The sequence below is a fragment of the Eschrichtius robustus genome, chromosome 11 (genome assembly GCF_028021215.1).
Source record: "Eschrichtius robustus isolate mEscRob2 chromosome 11, mEscRob2.pri, whole genome shotgun sequence".
Lineage (NCBI taxonomy): Eukaryota > Metazoa > Chordata > Mammalia > Artiodactyla > Eschrichtiidae > Eschrichtius > Eschrichtius robustus.
Window position 1 is genome coordinate 14,452,803 of NC_090834.1, and position 21,806 is coordinate 14,474,608.

A 21,806-nucleotide genomic window follows, 5' to 3' on the forward strand; every position below is an offset into this window, starting at 1 on the left:
GGAACTCTTAGGTGCTTGGGGCTGGAACTCTGAACAGAAAGCCGCCTCAGTCCAGGGATTTTTTTCACTGCTCTCTGAGATGCGCTCATCAAAGTGGTGCCTGCCTGGAAAGGAATGGGTAGGACAATTCCACCAAGACGGACCATACATTTCCAAGGACTAGGGTCAGCTGCGTTCCCAAGATCTCAGGCCCCTCAGCCGGTCAGCCAGTGAATTGACAAAAATGTACAGAGCTCTCGTCATGTGCCACACACAGGCCAGGTGCTGGTGATACAGAAGTGAGCGAGACATGCACGCTCTCTGCCCTCAGATAAATTACAGTCTAACTGCGACAGTGTAGACAGTTTGGGATTTCCATAGCCCAGAGGAAAAAAGTCCATTTGTCTCCTGGGGAGGCTCAATTGTGCTGCGAGTTAATCATATTGTTATTAATAACTCTCTCTCTTATTGAGAACATATGAAGTGTCAGGCACCATGGAAACATTCCATTCGAATTCTTCTCATGATACTGAGGGAATTAGGCTCTGAAGAATTCTGTGACTGGCTCAGACCCAGCAGGTAGACAGTATTGGAGCCAGGATGTAAATCTCTCATTAGGGGCCTCCCAAAGCTCAAACTCCCACTGCTAAGAAGCTATTTAGTCTGGTGTCCCAGGCGACCCAAGGAGGACCTCGGGTAGGGTCCCAGGAAAGACCAGGAAAGGGAGGAACCTAGCTGATATGGCTTATGGGATGGAGTTCACAGCTTGTCTCAAGGGTTTTGATAGGTGGCAGTTTTTAGGTGGTGAGTAAATGTAGTGATGTTGCTGACAGGAACTCAGAATTTCTTGTTTTTCATCAGTGACTCAAGAAAGGACACCCTGAATCTCCTTTTACTTCCTAGAAGTCCAGGCAACCTTTTCCATATCGTCTGCTTCCCCATTCTACCCCTCCCCCACCCTCCATGCTCTGAGAAAGAGCGATTTGCACCTGCTTCCTTCCTACCCCACCCCCAGCCTACCTCTACCCTGGCAGCCTCCCATCACCAACAGTGGAGAGCAGAGAAATAGGCGTCTTCTAGTGCCTCCGCCACCCTTTACTTTTTCCGGGTACACATGAGTCAGTTGGGGGAAGGCGGCTTTCACCTTGGCTGATAGTTCTGTGACTTGGGTCTGTCTACTGGATGAATTCTGCTGGAAGATGGAACACAGAAGTTTTCTGTCTGGCCTGATACTGGCTGCCCTTCTCTCCCAAGGTAAGGCTTCTCTGGGTGGATGGGGGCATCTTGGAGAAGGGACCTAAGGGGGACATTACCACCTGGAATGTGGTCCACTCGAAAGTCCTTCTCAATGCTAGCTTCAATTCACCAGGCAGCGTTGTCAAGGAGGTCCATGTTGGGATGTAGCACAGGGTCTGGGAAGCACAGGCTCTTGGCTCTGACTGACTCCAGCTAGGGGTGCATCTTGGCCTTGAATGTCTCCCTGAAGACCTTAGGCCAGAGATCTGTAGGAAGTGTTGCAGTATGTGCGTGCCTTAGCCTAGGGCTGGTAATGGGAGCACTGTTCCTTCTAGGGCAGAGAGCCTATGGGATCCAGGACTCTTGGTCATTTGGCCATCATGATGTCCCACCTGGGGCCATGGCCCAGCACTCAGGGGAATGCTTTAAGAGAAAAGTTAAATTGAGGCTGAGCAGGAGGGAGGGCAGATTTGGGTTGGTAGAATGACCCACTCATCCACGTTTGCCTGGTTTTAAAACTGATACTCTCATGTCCCAGGTATTCTCTCAATCCCAGGCAAACTGGGATGAATGGTTACCCTAGTAGTCAGCGTCTTTGGGACATCCAGGATTTCCATTGGAAACGGATCCCCAAGGAATACATGACTATGCGATGTGGAGCATCTGATGTACATGTATCTCCCTGAGAATACATGCATTTTCTCCTGACCTGCTACAGAGGCAAGAGAAATGGCTCTTCGGGGGGTTTTCTAGAGGATGCTCTTCTATCCAAATTGGTAACTGACTATGAATCTCAGGAAGAATGTAGATTCCACTTTTTCCTGGGATTGGAGATATAGATTCCAGTGCCTCTGTGGGCTGTGGAGATGCTCTCAGTCACAGCAGTTCAGTGGATCTAGAAAGGTGCCGTTCATACCTCCAACCCTTAAACTCCCCACAAGACTTGACCTGTGTGGAGCCCCAAGAACAGATTCAATAAAAAGTTTTTTCCTGTCCCTCTCCTCCTAAGCAAGTGTAGAACAACTAAAAATCTTTACATGGGATTTGCCCTAGGTCCCCTTTCGGACCACTGGGATGGTAATTCATATTAGCTTCTCTCCTACCCCCAGCCGTCACTGGCCATAGGAAAGGCTTTAGTAGTACCATTCCCTTGGTAGTGGTTGGGGCAAGGGTGGGGCGAGGAGGCAGAAGATGAGAGGTTGACGTGGGAGTGTTGCAGGCGGCTGGGAAGTAGAATTAGAAGGTTTCTTGGAGAAAAAAATGTGGACATCTCCAATTGAGTACCATTCTTCTGCCTTTCTATATCTCTTGGGTGTTTTAGCAGTCTGGGCTCCCCTCCTACTTCTAATCAGTGGTCTGAACACATTTCCAGGAAGGTTCTTGGATCAACCCAGCTCCACGTTTTCCTCTTTTGCTCCATGTCCATCAGGGCCTGTCCTCTGTTTGGATTGTATCCTCATGTCCTTCTTGGTCCCTGCAGTTTGTGGGGGGCCTATTGAAGCACTTCTCTTGTGACTTCCGTCTTTCTCACTAGAAACCATGCACTATTCTAGACTTGGGAAGTGGTCCTTCTTAAGTATGAGCCTCAGCAGAACAAGGAGTCTGGTGCAGACCAAAGAGCTGGCTCCAACTGTGGTATTTTTTCCCTTAGTGAGCCCCTTAAATGTCTCTGTGGAGGAACTTGAGGACAGAGTATTTTTGAGATGCAGTACCAGTATCACGTGGCTAGAAGGAACAGTAGGACAACTGGCCTTAGACAATAAAACTATGGACTTGGGAAAACGCAACCTGGACCCACGAGGAGTGTATGTGTGCAATGGGACAGATGGAAAAACCAGGAAAACATCTACTCTGCAAGTATACTATCGAAGTATGTGCTTCCAGGACCCTTTGGGTTGGAATGGATGGGGCCTCTGGATATGAGAACTTTCTAGGTGTAGGAGCCCTGGTGTACCAGTCTGTGCTCTCAACAAACTGGGTTGCTCTCGTAATGGTATGAGCCAGATTTTGGAGCCCTGAGTGGGAAATAGCTTAATGGCAAAAGAACAATAGGGACCTTGTGACCCAAGCTGTAGGGGCTTGGTTGGGAGAGTGGTTGGCCTACTGCCTTGTTTAAGTTCCTACAAAGCTGAGACAACTTCTTGGCTCTCCTCAGGGATTTCTTGGGTTGAAGGTTAGAGGTAGATGTAGCAAGGCTCTCAGCAGGACTTTTTCCAAGTTTGGGTCTTGGCATGAGAGACCCTGGGGCTGCCCTAAGAGGCAGAGATGGTTCCCTGATCTTGAAGACCCTCCACCTCTCCTTCGGCCTCCCCTCCCCCACAGTGTGCCAGAACTGTGTGGAGCTGGACTCAGCCACCCTGGCAGGCATTGTCATCACCGACATCATTGCCACTGTGCTCCTTGCTTTGGGAGTCTACTGCTTTGCTGGACACGAGACTGGAAGGCTCTCCAGGGGTAAGTGGAAGGGACAGAACATGTGTGTCTTGTGGCTGTGAATGTGGGTATGAGTGTGTACCTGCTAAGGAATGGGGCTGGAGGTGGGTTGTGTCTCATCTGGGGGTCACTATTGCAACCTCCTAAGGACTCCTACAACTGGTTGCTGACAGAACTTAGGTGCCCATATGGCTCATGCAGACTTCCAAGGGTGTGACCAGCTGCAGTCCCCCTGCAGCATTCATGGGGTCTCACTGTCCCATCTCCTAGGCCCTTGTTGACTCTCTTTCCCTGGTTCTTCTAGCTGCTGACACTCAAGCTTTGTTGGGGAATGACCAGCTCTATCAGGTGAGCCCTGAGGGGAAAAGGATGAGAATGGGGGGAGGAGTGAGTGGGGATGGAGAGCCTGATACTAGGTTTAATGTGTATGTGTGTGAAGGTCCTAGTGGGGAATTCATCACTGGGGAGTCTGGAAAGGCCAGGAATGAGCTCTCATCTCTGGGGTCTGCTGGGGTTCTCCCTGGGAGAGTTCTGACACTGCCTCACTGTTTCTCCTTCTCATCTCTTAGCCCCTTCGAGATCGGAATGATGCTCAGTACAGTCGTCTTGGTGAGAACTGGGCTCGGAACAAGTGAACCTGAGGCTGGTGGCTTCTAGGCTCATTGGTTATCGACTGGACCTTCTCTCCTTGCTCAGCCAAGAAAGCTGTCCTCCTTCACTCAGCAGGCGCCTGGACTTTTGAAGGCTCCAGGACAAGGCATGGGAGTGGCCCTGACTTGACTGGGCCCTTGCTCTCCCTGCCCATCTGTGTCCTTCCTTCATCACTTCCCTCCTCTGCCCCACATGGACCGTGTGATGGACAGCCTCCCACCACATCTTGACCCACTGGTGTTTCTGTCCTGGTGGGCTCCCTGGGTGCAGGATCGGCCCCACCACACTCTCTTGGCTCCAGTCCCCTATTATAACCCTTCTACGGCTTTGACTTCCTCACCACAGTGGAGGGCGGGCTGCTGTGTTTAGGGACACAGCCACTCAGAAGTTTCCATGACATCATGAGCGGAGGTGGCAGAGACATCAAAGGTCCTGAGGATCACTTCTTATCAAGGCTCCGAGAGTGTGTATGACAAAGTCCCATTTCTGCTAAGGGGCTGGCCTTGGCTTTATGACCCCTGTGGAGTGCCAGCCACTACCTACAAGGAGGTCTCAGCCAAGGCCCCTTCAGTACCCTTTTCCCCTGTATAGAAGGTACCATTCTACTTTTTTTCCGCAGAACCTGTCCCTGCCCCACCCCTGCCTTCTGCATAGTAAACTGACATCAGAAACTCTTCATCAATTAAAACATACTATCCTTCTCCACCCACTTGGAAAGCTGGAGTCTGAGACTGGGTGGGGAATTAGGTTATTTTCAATAGATGTCATCTTTAGCCATTGGGTTAGTGGTGGTTCTGAAACTTTTGGGATTTATTTAAAAAATACACACTTGGGTCCCACTTGGGGACACTCTTGTGTCCCCAGGTGATTCTGAAGCAGCCTCAATTCAGAGAATCTCTGGTTTAGAGGAAGAATTGAAGCTACTTATTCTTTTGTGTCCTTTACGCCCATTCCTGTCTACCATGTGTGGGAATCCCTCTTTTTTTTCTCTGCATAAGAGTAATTCAATAAACTTCAGAACAGTTTAATGAGAGATGGGAGGTTTTCTTTTTAAAGATTTTTTTGATGTGGACCATTTTTAAAGTCTTTATTGAATTTGTTATAATATTGCTTCTGTTTCATGTTTTGGTTTTTTGGCTGCGAGGCATGTGGGGTCTTAGCTCCCCGACCAGGGATCAAACCCACACCCCCTGCACTGGAAGGCAAAATTTTAACCACTGGACCACCAGGGAAGTCCCCAAGAGTGGGAGTTTCTTAGACCAGGGTTCCCAAAGGAGAAAATTATTAACAACCACATAGCCAGAGATCTGGATGATTCTGCCCACTATCTCCTCAAGATACACACAGACCCTAACTTTGTTAGAGACAGAATGAACTTCCAATTTACACATGTTTCATTCATGGTTGTGATTCATTCCTACCCTTTATACCCTACTGCTGCAGTCCTCCTAGCCCTAGATCCCATTTTCACACTGGATCCCTCCACCTTGGGCAACTCTTCCACAGGTTGCATTGCACCAATACTTGTGTCCTTCCCATGCCCTGCACACTTCCTTTGACCCTGTGCTCCTCATATACCCTTATGTCCCCCTCTACAGCTCACCAGTTCTCAAAATTCACTGCACATTGGAATCTCCTGGGGAGCTTTCAAAGTACTGATGCCTGGGTGACACCCCCAGAGATGCTGATTATACTGGGTTGGAACATCAGGACTTTTCAAACTGCTTAAGGTGATTCTAATGTGAAGCCAAGGATGAGAAACACTGACCTTCACCTGAGCCCTTCTGGAAACTTGGGTCCCTTCAGCTCTCTTTTTTTGTGTGCTTTTAAAACACAGCTTTACTGAAGTAAACTGACATGAATAAACTACATATATTTAACTTGTAAAATTTGATAAGTTTTGGCATATGTGTACACTTGTGAAACATCACCAAGACTGATAAGTATGAACTTACCCAATACCCTGGACAGTTTCCTTGATTGTCTTTTGAGTGTTTCCTGGTTTTGGCTATTACAAATTAAGTTGCTATGAACATTCATACATAAATCATTATATAAGTCATATGCTCATATACAAGGACATACACTCTTATCTCTATTGGATAAATACTCAGGAGCAGAATGGCTGGGATACAACTTTTGAAGAAAGTAGTCTGGCTATTCTAGGTTCTTTGCAGTCCCATATGAATTGACTTCTCAGTTACTACAAAATGCCTGCTGAGAGTTTGATCAGGATTGCATTGAATTTATAGATCAGTTTGGAGAGAACTGACATCCTAATGATATTGAGTTTTCCAGTCCATGAACACGTCTTTTGTCAGATTTATCCCTAAGTGTTTTACTATATTTTTGATGATATTGTTTATGTTATTTAAAAATTTTTGATTTCCAGTAGTTCCTTGAAATTGTATAGGAATACAATTACTTTTTGTATATTGATCTTCTATCCTGAAAACTTCCTAAACCCATTTATTAATTCTAGTAGCTTTTTTTTTTTGTAGATTCCATTGGATATTCCATATATTTGATCATGTTGTTTGTGAATAAAGACAGTTTTTTATTTCCAGCTTTTCCATTTCCAATCTGGATCTGTTTTACTTCTGTTTCTTGGCTCATTGCACTGCTAGAACCTCCAGTACAATGTTGAGTAGAAGTGGAGAGAGGACAGCCTTGCCTTATTTGTGGTTTTTTTGTTTGTTTGTTTGTTTTTAAGTTCTGGGTCCATTCTAAATATTTATTTATTTGGCTGTGCAGGCTCTTAGTTGCAGCACGTGGGATCTTTAGTTGCGGCATGTGAACTCTTAGTTGCGGCATGTGGGATCTAGTTCCCTGACCAGGGATTGAACCCAGGCCCCCTGCATTGGGAGTACGGAGTCTTAACCACTGGACCGCCAGGGAAGTCCCGCCTTATTTGTGATCTTAGGGGGAAAGCACTGTTTTTCATCATTAAATATGATGTCGGCTGTATGTTTTTCTTAGATGCCCTCTAACAGGTTGAGGTCATTCCCTTCTCTTTCCAGTTTGCTGAGAATTTTAAACAAAAATAGTTGTTGAGGATTGTCAAGTGCTTCTTCTGTATCCATTGAGATGATTATATGGTTTTACTTTTTTTGTCTGTTAATATGGTAAATTACATTGATGGCATGATCTGTTAAACCAATCCTGCATTCCTGAAATAAACTGTACTTGGTCATTATGTATTTTTTTTTGTGTGTGTATATTATTAGATTAAATGTGCTAAAATTTTGTGAAGCTTTTTTTTTTGGCTGCGATGGGTCTTCGTTGCTGCGTGTGGGCTTTCTCTAGTTGCGGTGAGTGGGGGCCGCTCTTCGTTGCGGTGCGCAGGCTTCTCATTGCGGTGCCTTCTCTCGTTGCAGAGCACGGGTTCTAGGCACGCGGGCTCAGTAGTTGTGGCTCGCGGGTTCTAGAGCGCAGGCTCAGTAGTTGTGGCGCACGGGCTTAGTTGCTCTGCGGCATGTGGGATCTTCCCGGACCAGGGCTGGAACCCGTGTCCCCTGCATTGGCAGGTGGATTCTTAACCACTGCGCCACCAGGGGAGCCCGTGAAGCATTTCTGCATCTATTCATATGGGATATTGGTCTGCAGCTTTCTTTTCTCGTAATGTCTTTGTCTGGTTTTGATATCAGGGTATGTTAGTCAGGGTTCTTCAGAGCAACAGAGTTGCAGTTGATGTTGCACGTTGAGCCCAAAGGAAGGTCTAGAGACAGAGAGAGCGCCCTCTTCCTCAGAGGACCTCAGTCTGCTTTTTCTTAAGGCCTTCACTGATTGGATGAGGCTCTCCCACATTATAGAAGGTAATCTGCTTTACTCAAAGTCGACTGATATAAATGTTAATCTCAGCTAAAGAGTACCTTCACAACACAATGAGATGTGTTTGACCAAATATCTGGGTACTGTGGCTCAGCCAATCTGACACATAATATTAAGCATTGCACGTGATAAGTTTGGTCTTCATAGAATGAGTTGGAAGTATTCTCTCTTCAATTTTCTGAAAGGGTTTGTATAGAATTGGTATTATTTCTTTCTTAAATGTTTGATAGATTTCACCAGGGAAGCCATCTTGGTCTGGAGTTTTCTTTGTGGAAAGGTTTTCAACTCTGAATTCAGTTTAATAGCTAAAGGGCTATTTTGGTTATCTAGTTCATCTTCAGTGAGTGGAGTGCCTTCTCCTTTGTCTTCAAATTCTCTCCATCCTTCCCTTCAGGGCCCAGATCAAGTCTCTCCTCCTCCATGGAGCTTTTGCTGACCACCTCAGCTCTCCCAGTTCCTCCTGGGAACACTGACAACACCGTTTATAGCACTTCTATGCTTACTCACATTGGTTCTGTCACTGTTTAACTTTTTGCATACTTGGCCACTCATATAATTGTAAGCTCCTTGAAGACAGGAACTGTTTGTATCCTTTTAGTACTTAGCACAGTGCTGGTCTGTCACACGAGTGATTAGAAAAGCACTCATGGAAGGAATACCTAAGCAATTCAATACAGAGTTTTAAAGTCAGGAAAATGGAGAGCACTTCTAATGATCACAGTCAGCATTGGGTAGCTGTTCAGAGCATTGGAGTTGGACAGCCTTGGCTGCTAATTCCAGCTCTGTCCCTGACTAACTGTGCACCTTGAGTGAATGACTTCCCCTCTTTGAGCCCCCTATTCTCATCTGTAAAATAAGGACATCTACCTTGTCGGTCAGTCATCATAGGATGAAATGAGATAACGCTTGTAAAGTGCTAAACACAATTTCTAGAGCAGAGTACATGCTTCCTAAGTGTTAGCTATTATTGCTTTCATTATGCTGAGCCACACCTCCCTTGCCTGGGCAGCATCAAATATACCTGGGACAGAACTGCCACCCCTGGGCCAGCCTGCTGATCAGCAGCTATTGATGGTCAACGTCACAGAGATTCCTTTTGAGCCTGAGTGCTGAGTGCTTACAGGGAGAGAAGCAGCTTCAGCAGGGACCAACAAATAGAAACTGTAGCCACAAGACCAGGGCCGAGTGTGTCCAGTATGTGGAGACTGCTAACGACAAAGGGCTTTTCTGAGTCGTGGTCACACTCTTCAGTAGTCCTGGGGTCAGCAGAGAGGTTTCTGAGTGCAGAGAGGGAGCAAGGAGAGCCCACTGGTTTGGGCTGGGCTGAGAGGTCCTCAGTGCTCTGGCGTCTTCTCTCTGCAAGCTGAGTGTGTGCCCTGGGAGAGTGGAAAGAAACCCTCCCACAACATGAGTCTCTGCTGCGCTGCACCCCGTCCCTCGCTCAGAGTGCAGCCCACATCCTGGCCGCTAAACCACAGCCCGCCTTGGGCTGCAGGCTGCTGCCTCTCACAGTGGAGGGAGAGGGGCCTGCCCGGCAGCACCTCCTCCCCTCCCCTCCCCTCCCCAGCCCCAGCTCCGTGGAGGCGCTTCCTTTTCGAGGCAGTGAGGAAATGTGTGTCTGCTGCCTCCCCTTCACCTCCTCTCTTCTGTCTGCTGCCTTCACCTACCTTTTAAGGCCTCTGTTTCTGTCTCACCCATTTTCTGAGCTGACCACTCCATCAGGGACCCATCAGGCACTCTCTGCCATCCTTGATGTTTTTCTCCAAAAGACGTTAGGCAAACGATCATTTCTTTCTTTCTCTTTCTTTCTCTCTCTCTCCTTTCTTTCTTTTCCTTCCTCCCTCCTTCCCTCCCTCCCTCCCTCCCTCCCTTTCACTCTCTCTCTCTTTTGATTTATTCCCTGATGCCCTTTCCAAAGAGAGCTTCAGATAATGCCTGTTTCAGCTGTGAAAACAGGTAGTACTGGCATTTGGGGTCATAGCTGGGAATATAGTCAGAGGAAGGGAGGACCTGCATTGTCTTAGGAAACGAGGCAGCCTCTGAGGGCCTCCCAGAGAAGAGGGACAGCAACTCTTTCAGCCAAATACACTTTATTTCTTTTCTCTCTCAGCTGAAAAGGAGCCTTGCACATTCATGGAGCTGCAAATGACCGTCTAGGGGCCTGCTGTGGAGACAGGGAGGGAAGGGGCACAGGACTAGATCTGGGCCAGGGTCTGTGAACAGGGCAGGACCTCTGCCAGCATTTACCCAGTCCATTCCCACAGAGGGTCGCCAAAGAGAGCTAGAAACAAGGAAATGTAGATGGAATAGTTAGGGATGGGGCAACTTCTATGCAGGAGAAGGAGGGAGCCAAAGGGAGAAGTAACAGCCAACAGGGCAGGAAGGAATGGGGGTATGTGAAGAACAGAAATAAATATCCTGATAAGAGGGCAGGCCAGGTGTGAGGGGTGAGTAGTGATGATGTTTCAAAGGATAATGAGGCAGCAATATCCTTGGATGGGGTCCAGGAGAGAAGGCAGGAAGGAGGCCGCTGGGGACAAGGCTGCGGGTGTGAGTTCCCCACAAGGCAGAGGAACAGTTCTCCTGTGGTGTCCAAGATTTGCCCAGGGAACAGAGAGTAGCAGTCCTGGAGAGGAGCCAGACCTGGGTCAGTGGGAGACAGTGTCTTCAGGAGCTGTCAGATGCCTCTCTGATTTAGGCCAGCATACAGGTCCCGCTGGCCTTTCCGGATGGGCTAGGGGTGGAATAGAGAGGGGTGGTCAGCAGGGTGGGAAGAGGTCACTCCTGAGAAAGAAGGGCCTCTGAAGAACCTTAGACCAGGGGTCAGGAGGCAGGCTCAACTGGTAAGAGATTTGATCTGGTCACCTCCTGTGAGCCTCAGTTTTCCCATCTCAAAAATGGAAAACTAAAGACCCAACTCTCAGGGCTTTTCTCAGAATTAAATGAAGTCACTCTTGCGAAAGTGAACAGCACACTCTTGACTGGTGCTCAATAAATATTTGTTGAGTTTGTCCAGGTGTGATATTCAAAATATTTAACAGTTGGTAGTGCCCATACACCGAGCAATCAGAACAATCCTGGTGGTTCTCTGCTATGCCAGGCAGTAACTCTTCAGTTGTCCAATCTAGAGGTGGTCCAGTGGGGGAGGGGCTGTGATGTCTGGCAGTGTGTGTGCTGGGGATGGAGGATGGAGGAAGCTTGGGGCTATTCACCAGTGAAATATTTTCATATTCCAACAACTGGTAGGTGCATGCCGGTGGAACATCAGTCATAAGTTTATCATGCTAGAGTCTGGGTGTATGGTATTCCCCATGGCTGTCACCCAGCTAATGAATAAGCCAGAGAAATAGGAGCAGCACCTCACCCCCACCACCCGTGGTTGTGGAAACCCTGCAGCCTTTGAGATGGCCCCGTTCTACCATGATGGATGCAGAGGCGGGCACGTGGTGGGTTGTCCTGGAGCCCTGAGGGAGGGGATTTGAAGTGTCTGATGGGCCAGATGCACAGTCCCATCTGTCCCCTTCTCTCCTAGAAAGACCCCTCCCCCCACTTTATCCCTTGTTACCTCGTAGTCTGGGTTGGGTACAGGTGGTGGCCTCTGCCTGTTTTGTCCTGCAGAGGAGGGAAGGGAAAAGGATTCATTTCCATGAGGAAACACCAATCTTGTGAGAATGAGACCCAGATCAAGGAGGGCGAACTCCCCTCTACTTCTTTTTTCTATTTCAGCTGCCCTTTCTCTTTGCTTTCTTTCATCCCATCTCTAATGACCCCACACTGTCCTTATCATTTGTGACCTCAGCTAAAGGTCCTTCCACTGTTTCCTTTCCCACAGGTTGGAGTCGGGAGGGCAAGGAAAAGGCAGGAACTAATGTCCCAAAGTCTCCCCAAAGATTGAGGGGTGGAGTCTGATTACTCCAGAACACTGACAGGCACTTGAAGAAGCCCATCCTGGTAGTAAATGTTTTTGCATTTTTCAAGGGTGGAGAGGACAGGAGTGATCTGAAATGGGACACTCTCTGTCAAGATCTTGGCCACACTGGTGAATGTTCTAGAGAAGCTGTCTTGACCTAGCCCTGGACTTGCCAGCCCATCCTGGCCTGGGCTGGACATCCCCCCTTGGCGGGAATCTCCTCCATGGTCTTACCCCTGGGCCTGCTGCCAGCACCCGCTCCTCTCGTCACAGGCATGGCCTTGGCCTTTCTGCTCTTGCTCCAGTAATACACCAGCAGCAGCAAGCCCAAAGTGACGCAGACGTCCACTACGATGATTGTGGCCACCACCATCAGATCTACCTCCACGCAGTTCTCACACACTGTGGGGCGGGGAGTGTGGAGAGAAGAAGAGAAATCACACAGAAAGGAAGACACAGGACACTGGAGATGAGGAAGGAAAAAATGAAGGTCGTTCTTCCTTTAATACTCACCTGGCTGCCATGGTCAGACACCCCCTGCCCCCTTTCAACACGTTTATAACAACAAGCAAACTGTGGTGTGTATGGGTAGAGGTTCTGCAGTCAGACAGTCCTGGGTTCAAGTCCCAGCCATGCTACTCACTAGCTGTGAAAGTTGTGAAATGTGTGTTCAACTCACAAAACCTCTGTTTCCTCATCTATAAAATGGGAGTAAGATAGCACTCAACCCATACGGTGGTTAAGAGGATGGTGTGAAAAGCCCTGGCAAGTATTTGGTATAGTGCTTAAAACTTAATAAGCACTCAATGATTGTTAGCTATCATTATTGCTTATTATTATGCCTTAGTTTATGACATTTTAGTAGAGTGGCTTTGAGTCCTTTTTGTAAATCCTGAAGAATTCCTCTCTGGATAAAGCATCAGATAAACTAATATTGGTGTCCCGTAATTCTGGACATGATATAATGCAAAGGACCCAATCTTGTCTCTTGGGACATTGTAGTTTTAGATCTAGAGCTGACTGAGGTTACCCAGACAGCCCCATATTGGTGTTTAATCTATATTTCAGAAAACACTGATGCTGTGTGGCCCCAGACAGTCCCGGATTGAGTGTCGGAGAAGCACAAAGATGCCAGGAGACTGTGAGTTGGGTTAGGGGAAATATTGAGAATGCCCTTTAGAAATGGTCCTCCCTAAAGAGTCTAATAGTGCTTGCTCTGAAGATCTATATTACCTCTTGCTTTCAGGTAGAGCTTATGATTCTCTTCCTTTGAGCAGGTATAATAACCGCTGTTCTCTATTTCTGAAAAATCCTCCAGTAACAGTGGGTTGTCATAATGGGGCATTTTTATATCATCTTTTTTCCAAGTTATTTCCTCAGATACAGTATCCTCAGGGCATGTCAGCTTTACGCTGTTTCCAGAGATGGAGACTTGATATACTGGGGAATGGGAGAAAAGAGAAGAGAAATTAAGGGGAGAACCCAGCAATATTTAAGGCAAATTAGTAGCAGAAGAACCAACCAAATGCGAAAGTCCTCTGACCTCCTAGATCTTAGATTTTCTTGTCAAAAGGGAACTCTGTTGGCTAGGGGGTATGAAAGAGGAGATATGTAGGAGAAGGGGCCCTAGAGAACGTTTTGAAGGTGACTTCAGAGTTTAGGCATGGACATGGGGACTTGGAAGTAAAGAAAATCTACAGCAGTCCTTATTTGTAATGTTTCTAAAATGGGAGTTAGAAATATGAGGTTGGGAGGACCTCAGTTCTTGGGGTTAATCTCTCTCAATCAGTTCCTTCTTCCCAACCACTGACTTGCATCATCAGATAGGGCAGAATAAAAGACTGATAAACTTACATTTCAGTGTTTGTGTTTGTGTAACTTCATCTGAAAATGAAAAAAGGAAGGAATGGTAAGAAAATAACCTTGGTTTAAGTTTAAATTGTAGGTGAAAAATTTCAAGTGGAACTAGATACTATCCCCAAGAATTCCCAAAGAGGGCCCGTTCTTTAGGGAGCTCCAAGTCTTGAAGGTGAGGTATGTACTTGTCCTATGAGATATGCTCATAGACACAACTCAGATACATCAAACTGAGAATATACCAGCATGTGCTTCTAGATTTAGATCCACTAAAGCTCAGAAAACCTTAAAAGCCTAAAGCTGAAAAATTCCAGTCGTCTTCAAGCTTATTCTTTTGCATTAGCAAGAACCATATTCCAGATAGATATGAAAGGGTCTTCTCAGAGCTAAAGACCTTCATATGTTTGAATCACTGATTCTTGGGCTTACCTGTTTTTCGTTATTCAGAAGTTCTTACTTATAACTAACAGAAACTCTCATAGCAGAGATCAAATATCTTTCTTCTTATTCCATCCCACTTTTCTGTTATTGCCCTTAAATTATGTGAAGCACTATGCACATTTTAAGGAAATAGTTATTCTAATAAAATGTGACTTTATTTTAAATTATATCTGAGTGCAATCAACTCTCAATTATTTTTGTTAGAACTATTGGTGTGGACAACTGAAATCCACTAGTATAATTTGGGGATCCAGCCAAATTCCCCACAGTAGGCAATTTTTCCCTGGGAAGTGGGCTGGGGAGCACCTTCATTTCCTGGAAAACTTGTGGCTGGGACACTGGGCGGCACTAGGCTATGCTTGAGCCTGTATATGACAGCTGGAAGAGTGGAGAGTGGTGTTCAGAGACAGCCCTCTCTCTGTTGGGGGTGTTTTGCTACAGTGTGCTGTTGGGGACAGAGCACCGGGCTGAGTCAGTAGCGCTGTGTTTGAATCCCAGATTTGCTTTAGGCTGTGTGACCAAGGGGAAATCATTTAACTTCTCTGAGCTTCAGTTTCTTCATCTGGGAAATGGAGAGAAAACATCCACTTTACAGGGTATTCGTGAGAATTAAATGGATTATGAAGGTGAAAATGGATGGTGCATAGCAGATGCTCAAGAAAAGTGTTAGTTACTTTCTTCCTTTCCTTCTGGGGGTCCTGCTAATGGAGAACAGAACAGAGTTCTGCCCCAGTTGCTCAGTCAGCCCTCCAGCTGAGATCATACGGAATGTAAACAAGTCATTCTCCAGGTGTATCTATCTGCTAATAATTGGGAGTTGAGTATAATGACAATAGATAGTCTATAATCTTTTGATTTGGGAATAATTTTTCAGCCCTGATATTTCTTAGAAATATTAAAATAGAAATCATAAATAAAATAATTTAGAAGTAAATAGAAGTTTCACTCTGATTGGTGTGTTTGTTTGGAAAAGCAATGTAAAGGAAATTGCTCACAACTCCATTTGGCACAAATGCAGTAGTAGAGATCAGAACAACACATTCTCATACAAGGGCCTAGATGTCTATGCTCACAAAAATTTTATACACATTCATAATGATTAAAAAGATGAGCTTCAGCATCAGCTAAATCTGCATTTATATTTCTCTCTCTGATTGGACTATATATTTATTTTCTAAGCCTTGGTTTTCTTACCTGTAGAATAGGGAAGTTAGAAGAACTACATGAGGAAATTCAGGTAAAATATTAAGGGCAGTACCTAGAACACACATGCTCAATAAACTTTAATGCATATTAATTAGTCTGCATACTTCCCATATAATGATAAAATCCACCCCCTGCTTTCTATACGTCAGATAATGTTCTAAGTAAATTACTCATTCAGTCCTCATAACAACCCTACAAGCTAGGTATCATTATTATTTCCATTTCGCATGTAATGATGCTATGGCACAGAGAAGTTAAGTAAATTATTCAAAGACACTCAGCAAATAAGAAGTTGAGCCAGGATTCAGATATGACTGTCTAGATTCAGAGTTAGACTCTTAACCTCACACTACATGGCCTTCTCCTCTGCCTGAGATATTCTTCCTTAAAATATAAGCACACCCTTTAAAACTCAGCTCAAGAATCACCTCCTCTGGGGAGCTTTCCCCAACCATCCTCTGTAGAGTTGACCACTCTTCTCTTTATATTTTATTCTGTATCTACCCATAACATGCAATAGACTATATTATCAATTATTTGTCGTTCAAATAAGACCATCAGCTTTTTTTTACGACCATACCACCTGTCTTGAGGGATCTTAGTTCCCCAACCAGGGATTGAAACTGGGCCCTCCGCAGTGAAAGCGTGGAGTCCTAACCACTGGACTGCCAGGGAATTCCCAAGATCATCAACTTCTTGAGGGGAAGGAACTAGTGATGCATTCACGTGTATGATCATTTATTCATTCAAAAAATATTCATTGAGCACCTACTATGTGCCAGGCACTGGGCCAGGTAAATAAGACGCCATCTCTGCTTTCAATGAATTCATGATTTACACAAAAACTTATGGTGGCTCCAACACCCACATGTGTATTCTTTCCTGAATGGATGCTCAGGGATACACATCACTCTCAGCTATAATCAGACCTGACAGTTAGCAACAAACCTAGGCACATCTCATTGAAAGATAATTGTATTTTCCCTCTAATAGTTCTGGTTCTTAGTATTTATTACTATGATTGTCTTCTATGACCATTTTGTTCCACATTTGAAAGGAAGTCGTACAGAGTGAAAATCCTCTTACCAGTTTCTTCAAAATCTGAAAAGGAAATGATAAGAAACTATTAGCAATACTCCTATCAGCTACTAAGATCAGACCCTGCTGCCATGGGTTAGGACTCTTCCCTCAACCTTTAGAAAACAATGGATATTCAAATTCCCCATGGCTGTATACGAAAAGCTGTTTAGGATCCTACATTAAACAACTGGTAGCTAATTATTTATAAAAAGTGTTCTAAGTAATCATTTTGAATATAATATATATATTTGGTATATAAATATAAAAAATATATTTATGAAATCATTACATTGTATGCCTTAAACTCACCCCATGTTATATGTCAACTATCTTCCAATAAAGCTGGGGAAAGAAGAAGATCTGTATTGGGCATAAATTAAATGATAAACAAAATCAACCCTAAATGGCCAATAACATGTGGAAGAGGTGAGTTATTCTGAAGCATATCAGTGCTTTTGACATATCCCATCTGTCAATAATGTAACATTAACACATTCTCCATGATATATTAAAAAGAGTATCCAAAGGACACTACAAATTAGGCAGTGTAATGGAATGGAGACTGGCCCAGTGGCTGCCTTTAAACACAAAATTGGTTCACTCAGTTTGGAGGAGCTGACTGAATAGAAAGCCTTCCAATATTGGGACATTCTTGACTCTCTGCAATGACTGAGAAAGTAAGTCCAGGGCAGGCACACTCATATGTATGTGCACACATGAACACATATGCACATACATTCAAAGTATTTGGACATGTAATTCTGAATGTGCACTCAAATGCTGCCCCAGAGGCTTATTCAGTGCATCTCCATGCAGGCATTCAAGCCACAAACCCTCTATAAAAATCTCCCATCAAATATGAAATGCAAACAAATGAAAACTGTTTGCACTTTTTTAGTTGTCTCAATTTTTTTCTTTTGAATAGTTAAGACTCATTATTTCCTATGATCTCTTTTGCATTCCTCTTCTTGGCTAGAACTATCTCTAGACTTATGAAGAAAAGGCAAAGGAGAAGATGATAGAAACCTCTTTTATTGGTATCTGTGGGAGCTCTGTGGGAGGTCTAGTGAAAACTCCACTCATAAATACAAAACACACTGGGCTGATTTCATAACGAGGAAAGAAAGCATATCTCACCTTCTTCTGCCCAAGCGCCAACTAGAAAATAAATAAGAAAAAAAGAGTTAGTAAATGTTGTGAGTGCCTGAGATTCCAAGCAGAAAAAGTTCTACGGCCTAGTCTGCCCATCTCTGAAGATCTAAGGTCCTTTCCACTCACTGCTGGATCACAGTTATTCCTATACCCCAGATAAGTGACAAAGACTGCTGCGTACTGACCACGGGTTCCTGGTCAATTTGGGATGAAACAGAAGAAGAAAGCATCTAGCATTAAACATGAACACACAACACTTGGCAAACAGAAGTTAGAAAATGTTGAGGGTACATCTGGGGAGATTGGAGAAACAGCAAAAGAAGTTTGCAGCCCAGCCACAATTTTGAAAAGAAATCTCTGACTGTGGGAGAAAAACAAGCTCTGGGTTAGGTACAAAGACTGAGATTCTTGTTCCATCTCTGACTCCTGCTTGTCTGATGGTTTGGTTTTTCCATTTGTTTCCTACTTGAGAAAGAGATGGAAATATTTGAAACCAATTATTTATCAACTAGAGCCTGTGCTTTGAAGAGTCCCATCATATTTCCACTGGGCCCTCCAGAGTCCCCGCACTTAGCAGTAATTTGGATTCTTTATAAAAACCAGTTTCCCTAACATTGCCTTAAAGTTTTTGTTTTTTTAAAAAAATTAATTAATTTTATTTTTGGCTGCGTTGGGTCTTCGTTGCTGTGCATGGGAGTTCTCTAGTTGTGGCGAGCGGGGGCTACCCTTCTTTGTGGTGGGCGGGCTTCTCATTGCGGTGCCTTCTCTTGTTGCGGAGCACGGGCTCTAGGTATGCAGGCTTCAGTAGTTGTGGCACGCAGGCTCAGTAGCTGTGGCTCGCGGGCTTAGTTGCTCCGCTGAATGTGGGATCCTCCCGGACCAGGGATCGAACCCATGTCCCCTGCATTGGCAGGAGGATTCTTAACCACTGCACCACCAGGGAAGTCCTGCCTTAAAGTTTTATGTGTACCTCTTTTATCAACAGCCACTATATTGGGTGAGACACCCCTCCCAACTGCCTGGGGCCCGCACCTGCCTAACCAGAGCAGACTGGGCACATTGTCATGATGCCAAATCTCTAGAGGTGCTTGGGTCTTTGGTATTCTCTCTCTCTCTCTCTCTCACTCTGCAGAGCATAGTTTATACTATAGGCCTCTAAGCCAATTCCTTGAAGGAGTCACACTCTGCCCCTTGACACTCCAAATGTGTCTCTTGGACCAGTAGCAGACGAATAAACCAGAGAGCTTATTAGAAAGGCAGAATCGCAGTCCCACTCCAGACCCACTGAAACAGAAGTTACAATTTAACAAGCTTCCCCCGTGATTTGTGTGCACATTCAAGCTTGAGAAACCCAAGATGGAGCAGGAAGTAGAGAAGCCATGGCTGTAGCTCTGAGATGGGAGCCCCAGCTGTGATAGCAGTTTCTAGGTCTCTGAAATAAAACCCTTGTGAGCTGTCTGGCCTCATGTCGTGCTGTCATTAAGAGCACAGGCCTGTAGGCAGTCCTGAGTTCCCAGATCAGCTTCAGCCCTTACTAACTGTGTGGTTCTAAACAAGTTATTGAGCTTCTTTGAGTATTAGTTTCTTCATCTGTAAAATAGGGGATACATATAACGTTTACCTTCCAAGGTGGAGGTAAGGATTAAATTAGTTAACACGTGTAAAGATTTTTTTAACACGGTATCTGACACTCAATAAACGGAAACCTTTAAAAGAATCTTCTTTGTCTGTTATGAGATATAGAAATGCTCTTGGTTATTTATCAATTTATATTCCACCTTGCTTCAAAAAGGACTAAAGTAATTGAAAGCTCTTGGTCAACTGAAGAAGACTGAAAATTATGAGGTGTTTCATTGTCTCAGATACTAAGCTTGCTGTATACCCTGTGCAGAGTTTGGGTTCAACTATCTAGTCTCCTCACAACAAAGAGTGAAGGTTAACTCTTCTAATCTCTTCTGTGTTAGTTCTTAAGGGCTCGGTTGTTCATTGACAGAATGAGCTTGTTCTCAGAGGCACAAAGACCGCCTTGCTTTCCGTAGATATGATCATCCCAATTGCTTTCCTTTGGCTGTTCTCTGAAAGGTCTCCTGGGCACACACTAGCCTCCAGCCCTGGTTCCCTATGCTAACATTGCACAAACACTTCATATTTTCTAGTAAATGAGGTTCCTTGGTACCACCGGGCAGCACCAGGTTAGGCTGTGAGCCTTCTACAGTCTGGAGAAACACCCCCCGTTTCATTCCATCCTACTCACCTGATAAGAGGCAGAGTCCCAGAACTCTCCAGAGGTTCCCCGACTGCATCCTTCCCTCACCGGACACTCACTCTACCTAAGATGGCGGAGGCCAGTTGGCTTATAACTTCTGAAAAAGAAGCCAGAGGACTTTTTCAAAACCCCTGATGGAGATGAGGACTCTGGGGCCATTGCTCCCAATGCTGCGATGAAGAAGGGGGCTTTGTAAGAGGGAGACTCACCATTTTCCGAAGCAGGCACCTAAGGCTGGGAGGGGAGGCAGGTTTCTGAAGCCTACACAGGAAGTGTGGAGGGGCCTCTGGGCCTGCAGGGTTCTACGTCACTGGGAAACGTTCGAGGCGGAGGCAGCCACCTGGGTTGGCTGGGGAGAGTTGGGCCCCACGTCCTCCCATTGGATGAGCGAGACCTGAAGGTGCTGTGAAAAATACCTGCAGTTTAGTTGTCTGGGCCTTGCACAATGTAACCCCCATGTCGGGAGCTCCCTTCTCAGAAACCCCTGCCCGCCAAACAATCTGTGACAGGAAGAGAGAGGAGCACCAAAGAGCTGCTTTCTTTCTGGCGTATGTGGCATGGGGCAGCAAGGCACAGCCATTTTATTAGCAAAACTGTTGGCTTGAAAGGACATGTTGACTTAAAACCATGAGATGCCATTCTTTTTTGCCTATAATATTTGGAAAAATATTTAAAAACACAATATTCAATGTTGGAAAGGGTAAAGAGTGACAGTCTCAGAATCTGCTGATGTGAGTGCAAACGGATACAGCCTTTCTTAATTTTTGAGCATGCCTCAATCAAATGCTTACCGGGTGCCAGGCACCGTGCTAAGGGCTTTACCAACAGATCTCACTTAATCCTCAAAACAACCCTCTAAGGTAGGTATTATTTTCATCCCCATTTTACACTTGAGTAAACTGAGGTTCAGACAGGTTATTTAAGTTGTCACAGATTACAGAGCTGGGACACTGGAAAACCTTTTGGCGAAATTCATTGATTTAGTAAATATTTGATATCTACTATGCTGTAGTATGTGCTGGGTGCTAGTAATTGAGCAGTCACAAGATAGTCCTTGTGGGGGATGAAAGGAAATGTGGACATTAAACTGATTATTTCAGGAGATTGATGCTGAGAAAGAGGAAATACAGGGGCTGTGGGAGTGATAAAGGGGGGCCTAATATAGTCTGGGGGTAGAGAAATTCACCCTTCTCAGGGTGACATCTAAGCTGAAACCTGATGGAGGAATAGGAGTGAGCCAGGTGCGGGGCGGGGTGGGAGAGCAGGTAAAGTATTCCAGTCAAAGGGAGCATCATGTTTGGAGCCTGGAGATGAGGAAGAGAGGCATTCAAGAAACTGGAAGTCCAGAAAGGCAGGTAACAGAGTGAGAAGGAAGGTAAGAAATGGGACCAGAAACTCAGCAGGTTCCAGATGGGGAGGGATTTGCAAGCCTTGTTAAAGATTCCTAAGGATTATTTTAAGGGCAATGGGAAGTGATGGAAAGGTTTAAAACAGGAGGATGACAGCATCAAATTCTTTAAACATTTTAAAATTTTTAAATGAAAAAATTAATTATGGAAGTAATACATGCACGTTACAAACAAAGAAGAGCACAGAAGGGTACATACAACAGTCTCTCACCTCACCTCGACTCAGCCCTATTCCTCTCCCTAGAGAAAACCACTTTCAACTTTGTAAACTGTTTTTTTTTTCTGGTGGTTACCTTCTTATCTCTAAATGTACGTTGTCATCATTCGGGTTCTCTGGGAAATAAACTTTGCCGTG

At 45.2% G+C, this 21,806-nt stretch overlaps 2 protein-coding genes across 2 annotated transcripts; one reads left to right on the plus strand and one right to left on the minus strand.

The window, feature by feature from the left end:
• The first annotated feature begins 1,110 nt into the window (after nt 1-1,110).
• CD3D (CD3 delta subunit of T-cell receptor complex) lies at nt 1,111-4,283 on the plus strand. The gene is made up of 5 exons (XM_068556006.1): nt 1,111-1,233; nt 2,867-3,085; nt 3,538-3,669; nt 3,953-3,996; nt 4,218-4,283. Exons 1-5 carry the CDS (start codon nt 1,179-1,181, stop codon nt 4,281-4,283), a joined length of 516 nt encoding a protein of 171 aa, XP_068412107.1. The 5' UTR covers nt 1,111-1,178.
• A 5,958-nt stretch (nt 4,284-10,241) lies between these two features.
• Nucleotides 10,242-20,287, minus strand: CD3E (CD3 epsilon subunit of T-cell receptor complex). The gene is made up of 9 exons (XM_068555748.1): nt 20,252-20,287; nt 20,031-20,139; nt 17,762-17,782; nt 16,631-16,645; nt 13,895-13,924; nt 13,274-13,480; nt 12,275-12,442; nt 11,696-11,742; nt 10,242-10,864 (listed from the first exon to the last, which is right to left on the minus strand). The coding sequence occupies exons 2-9, from the start codon at nt 20,077-20,079 to the stop codon at nt 10,808-10,810; spliced, it is 594 nt and encodes a 197-aa protein (XP_068411849.1). The 5' UTR covers nt 20,080-20,139; nt 20,252-20,287; the 3' UTR covers nt 10,242-10,807.
• Nucleotides 20,288-21,806: the final 1,519 nt, after the last annotated feature.

Excerpts from the sequence above, each read along its gene's own strand:
- CD3D (XM_068556006.1), top strand. The coding sequence starts at position 1,179 with ATGGAACACAGAAGTTTTCTGTCTGGCCTGATACTGGCTGCCCTTCTC. Across the intron at positions 3,086-3,537 it reads TCTGCAAGTATACTATCGAA|TGTGCCAGAACTGTGTGGAG; the intron begins GTATGTGCTTCC and ends CCTCCCCCACAG. Across the intron at positions 3,997-4,217 it reads GGAATGACCAGCTCTATCAG|CCCCTTCGAGATCGGAATGA; the intron begins GTGAGCCCTGAG and ends CTCATCTCTTAG.
- CD3E (XM_068555748.1), bottom strand. The coding sequence starts at position 20,079 with ATGCAGTCGGGGAACCTCTGGAGAGTTCTGGGACTCTGCCTCTTATCA. Across the intron at positions 12,443-13,273 it reads GCTCTACCTGAAAGCAAGAG|TGTGTGAGAACTGCGTGGAG; the intron begins GTAATATAGATC and ends CCCGCCCCACAG. Across the intron at positions 11,743-12,274 it reads TGCTGGCAGCAGGCCCAGGG|GACAAAACAGGCAGAGGCCA; the intron begins GTAAGACCATGG and ends CCTCCTCTGCAG.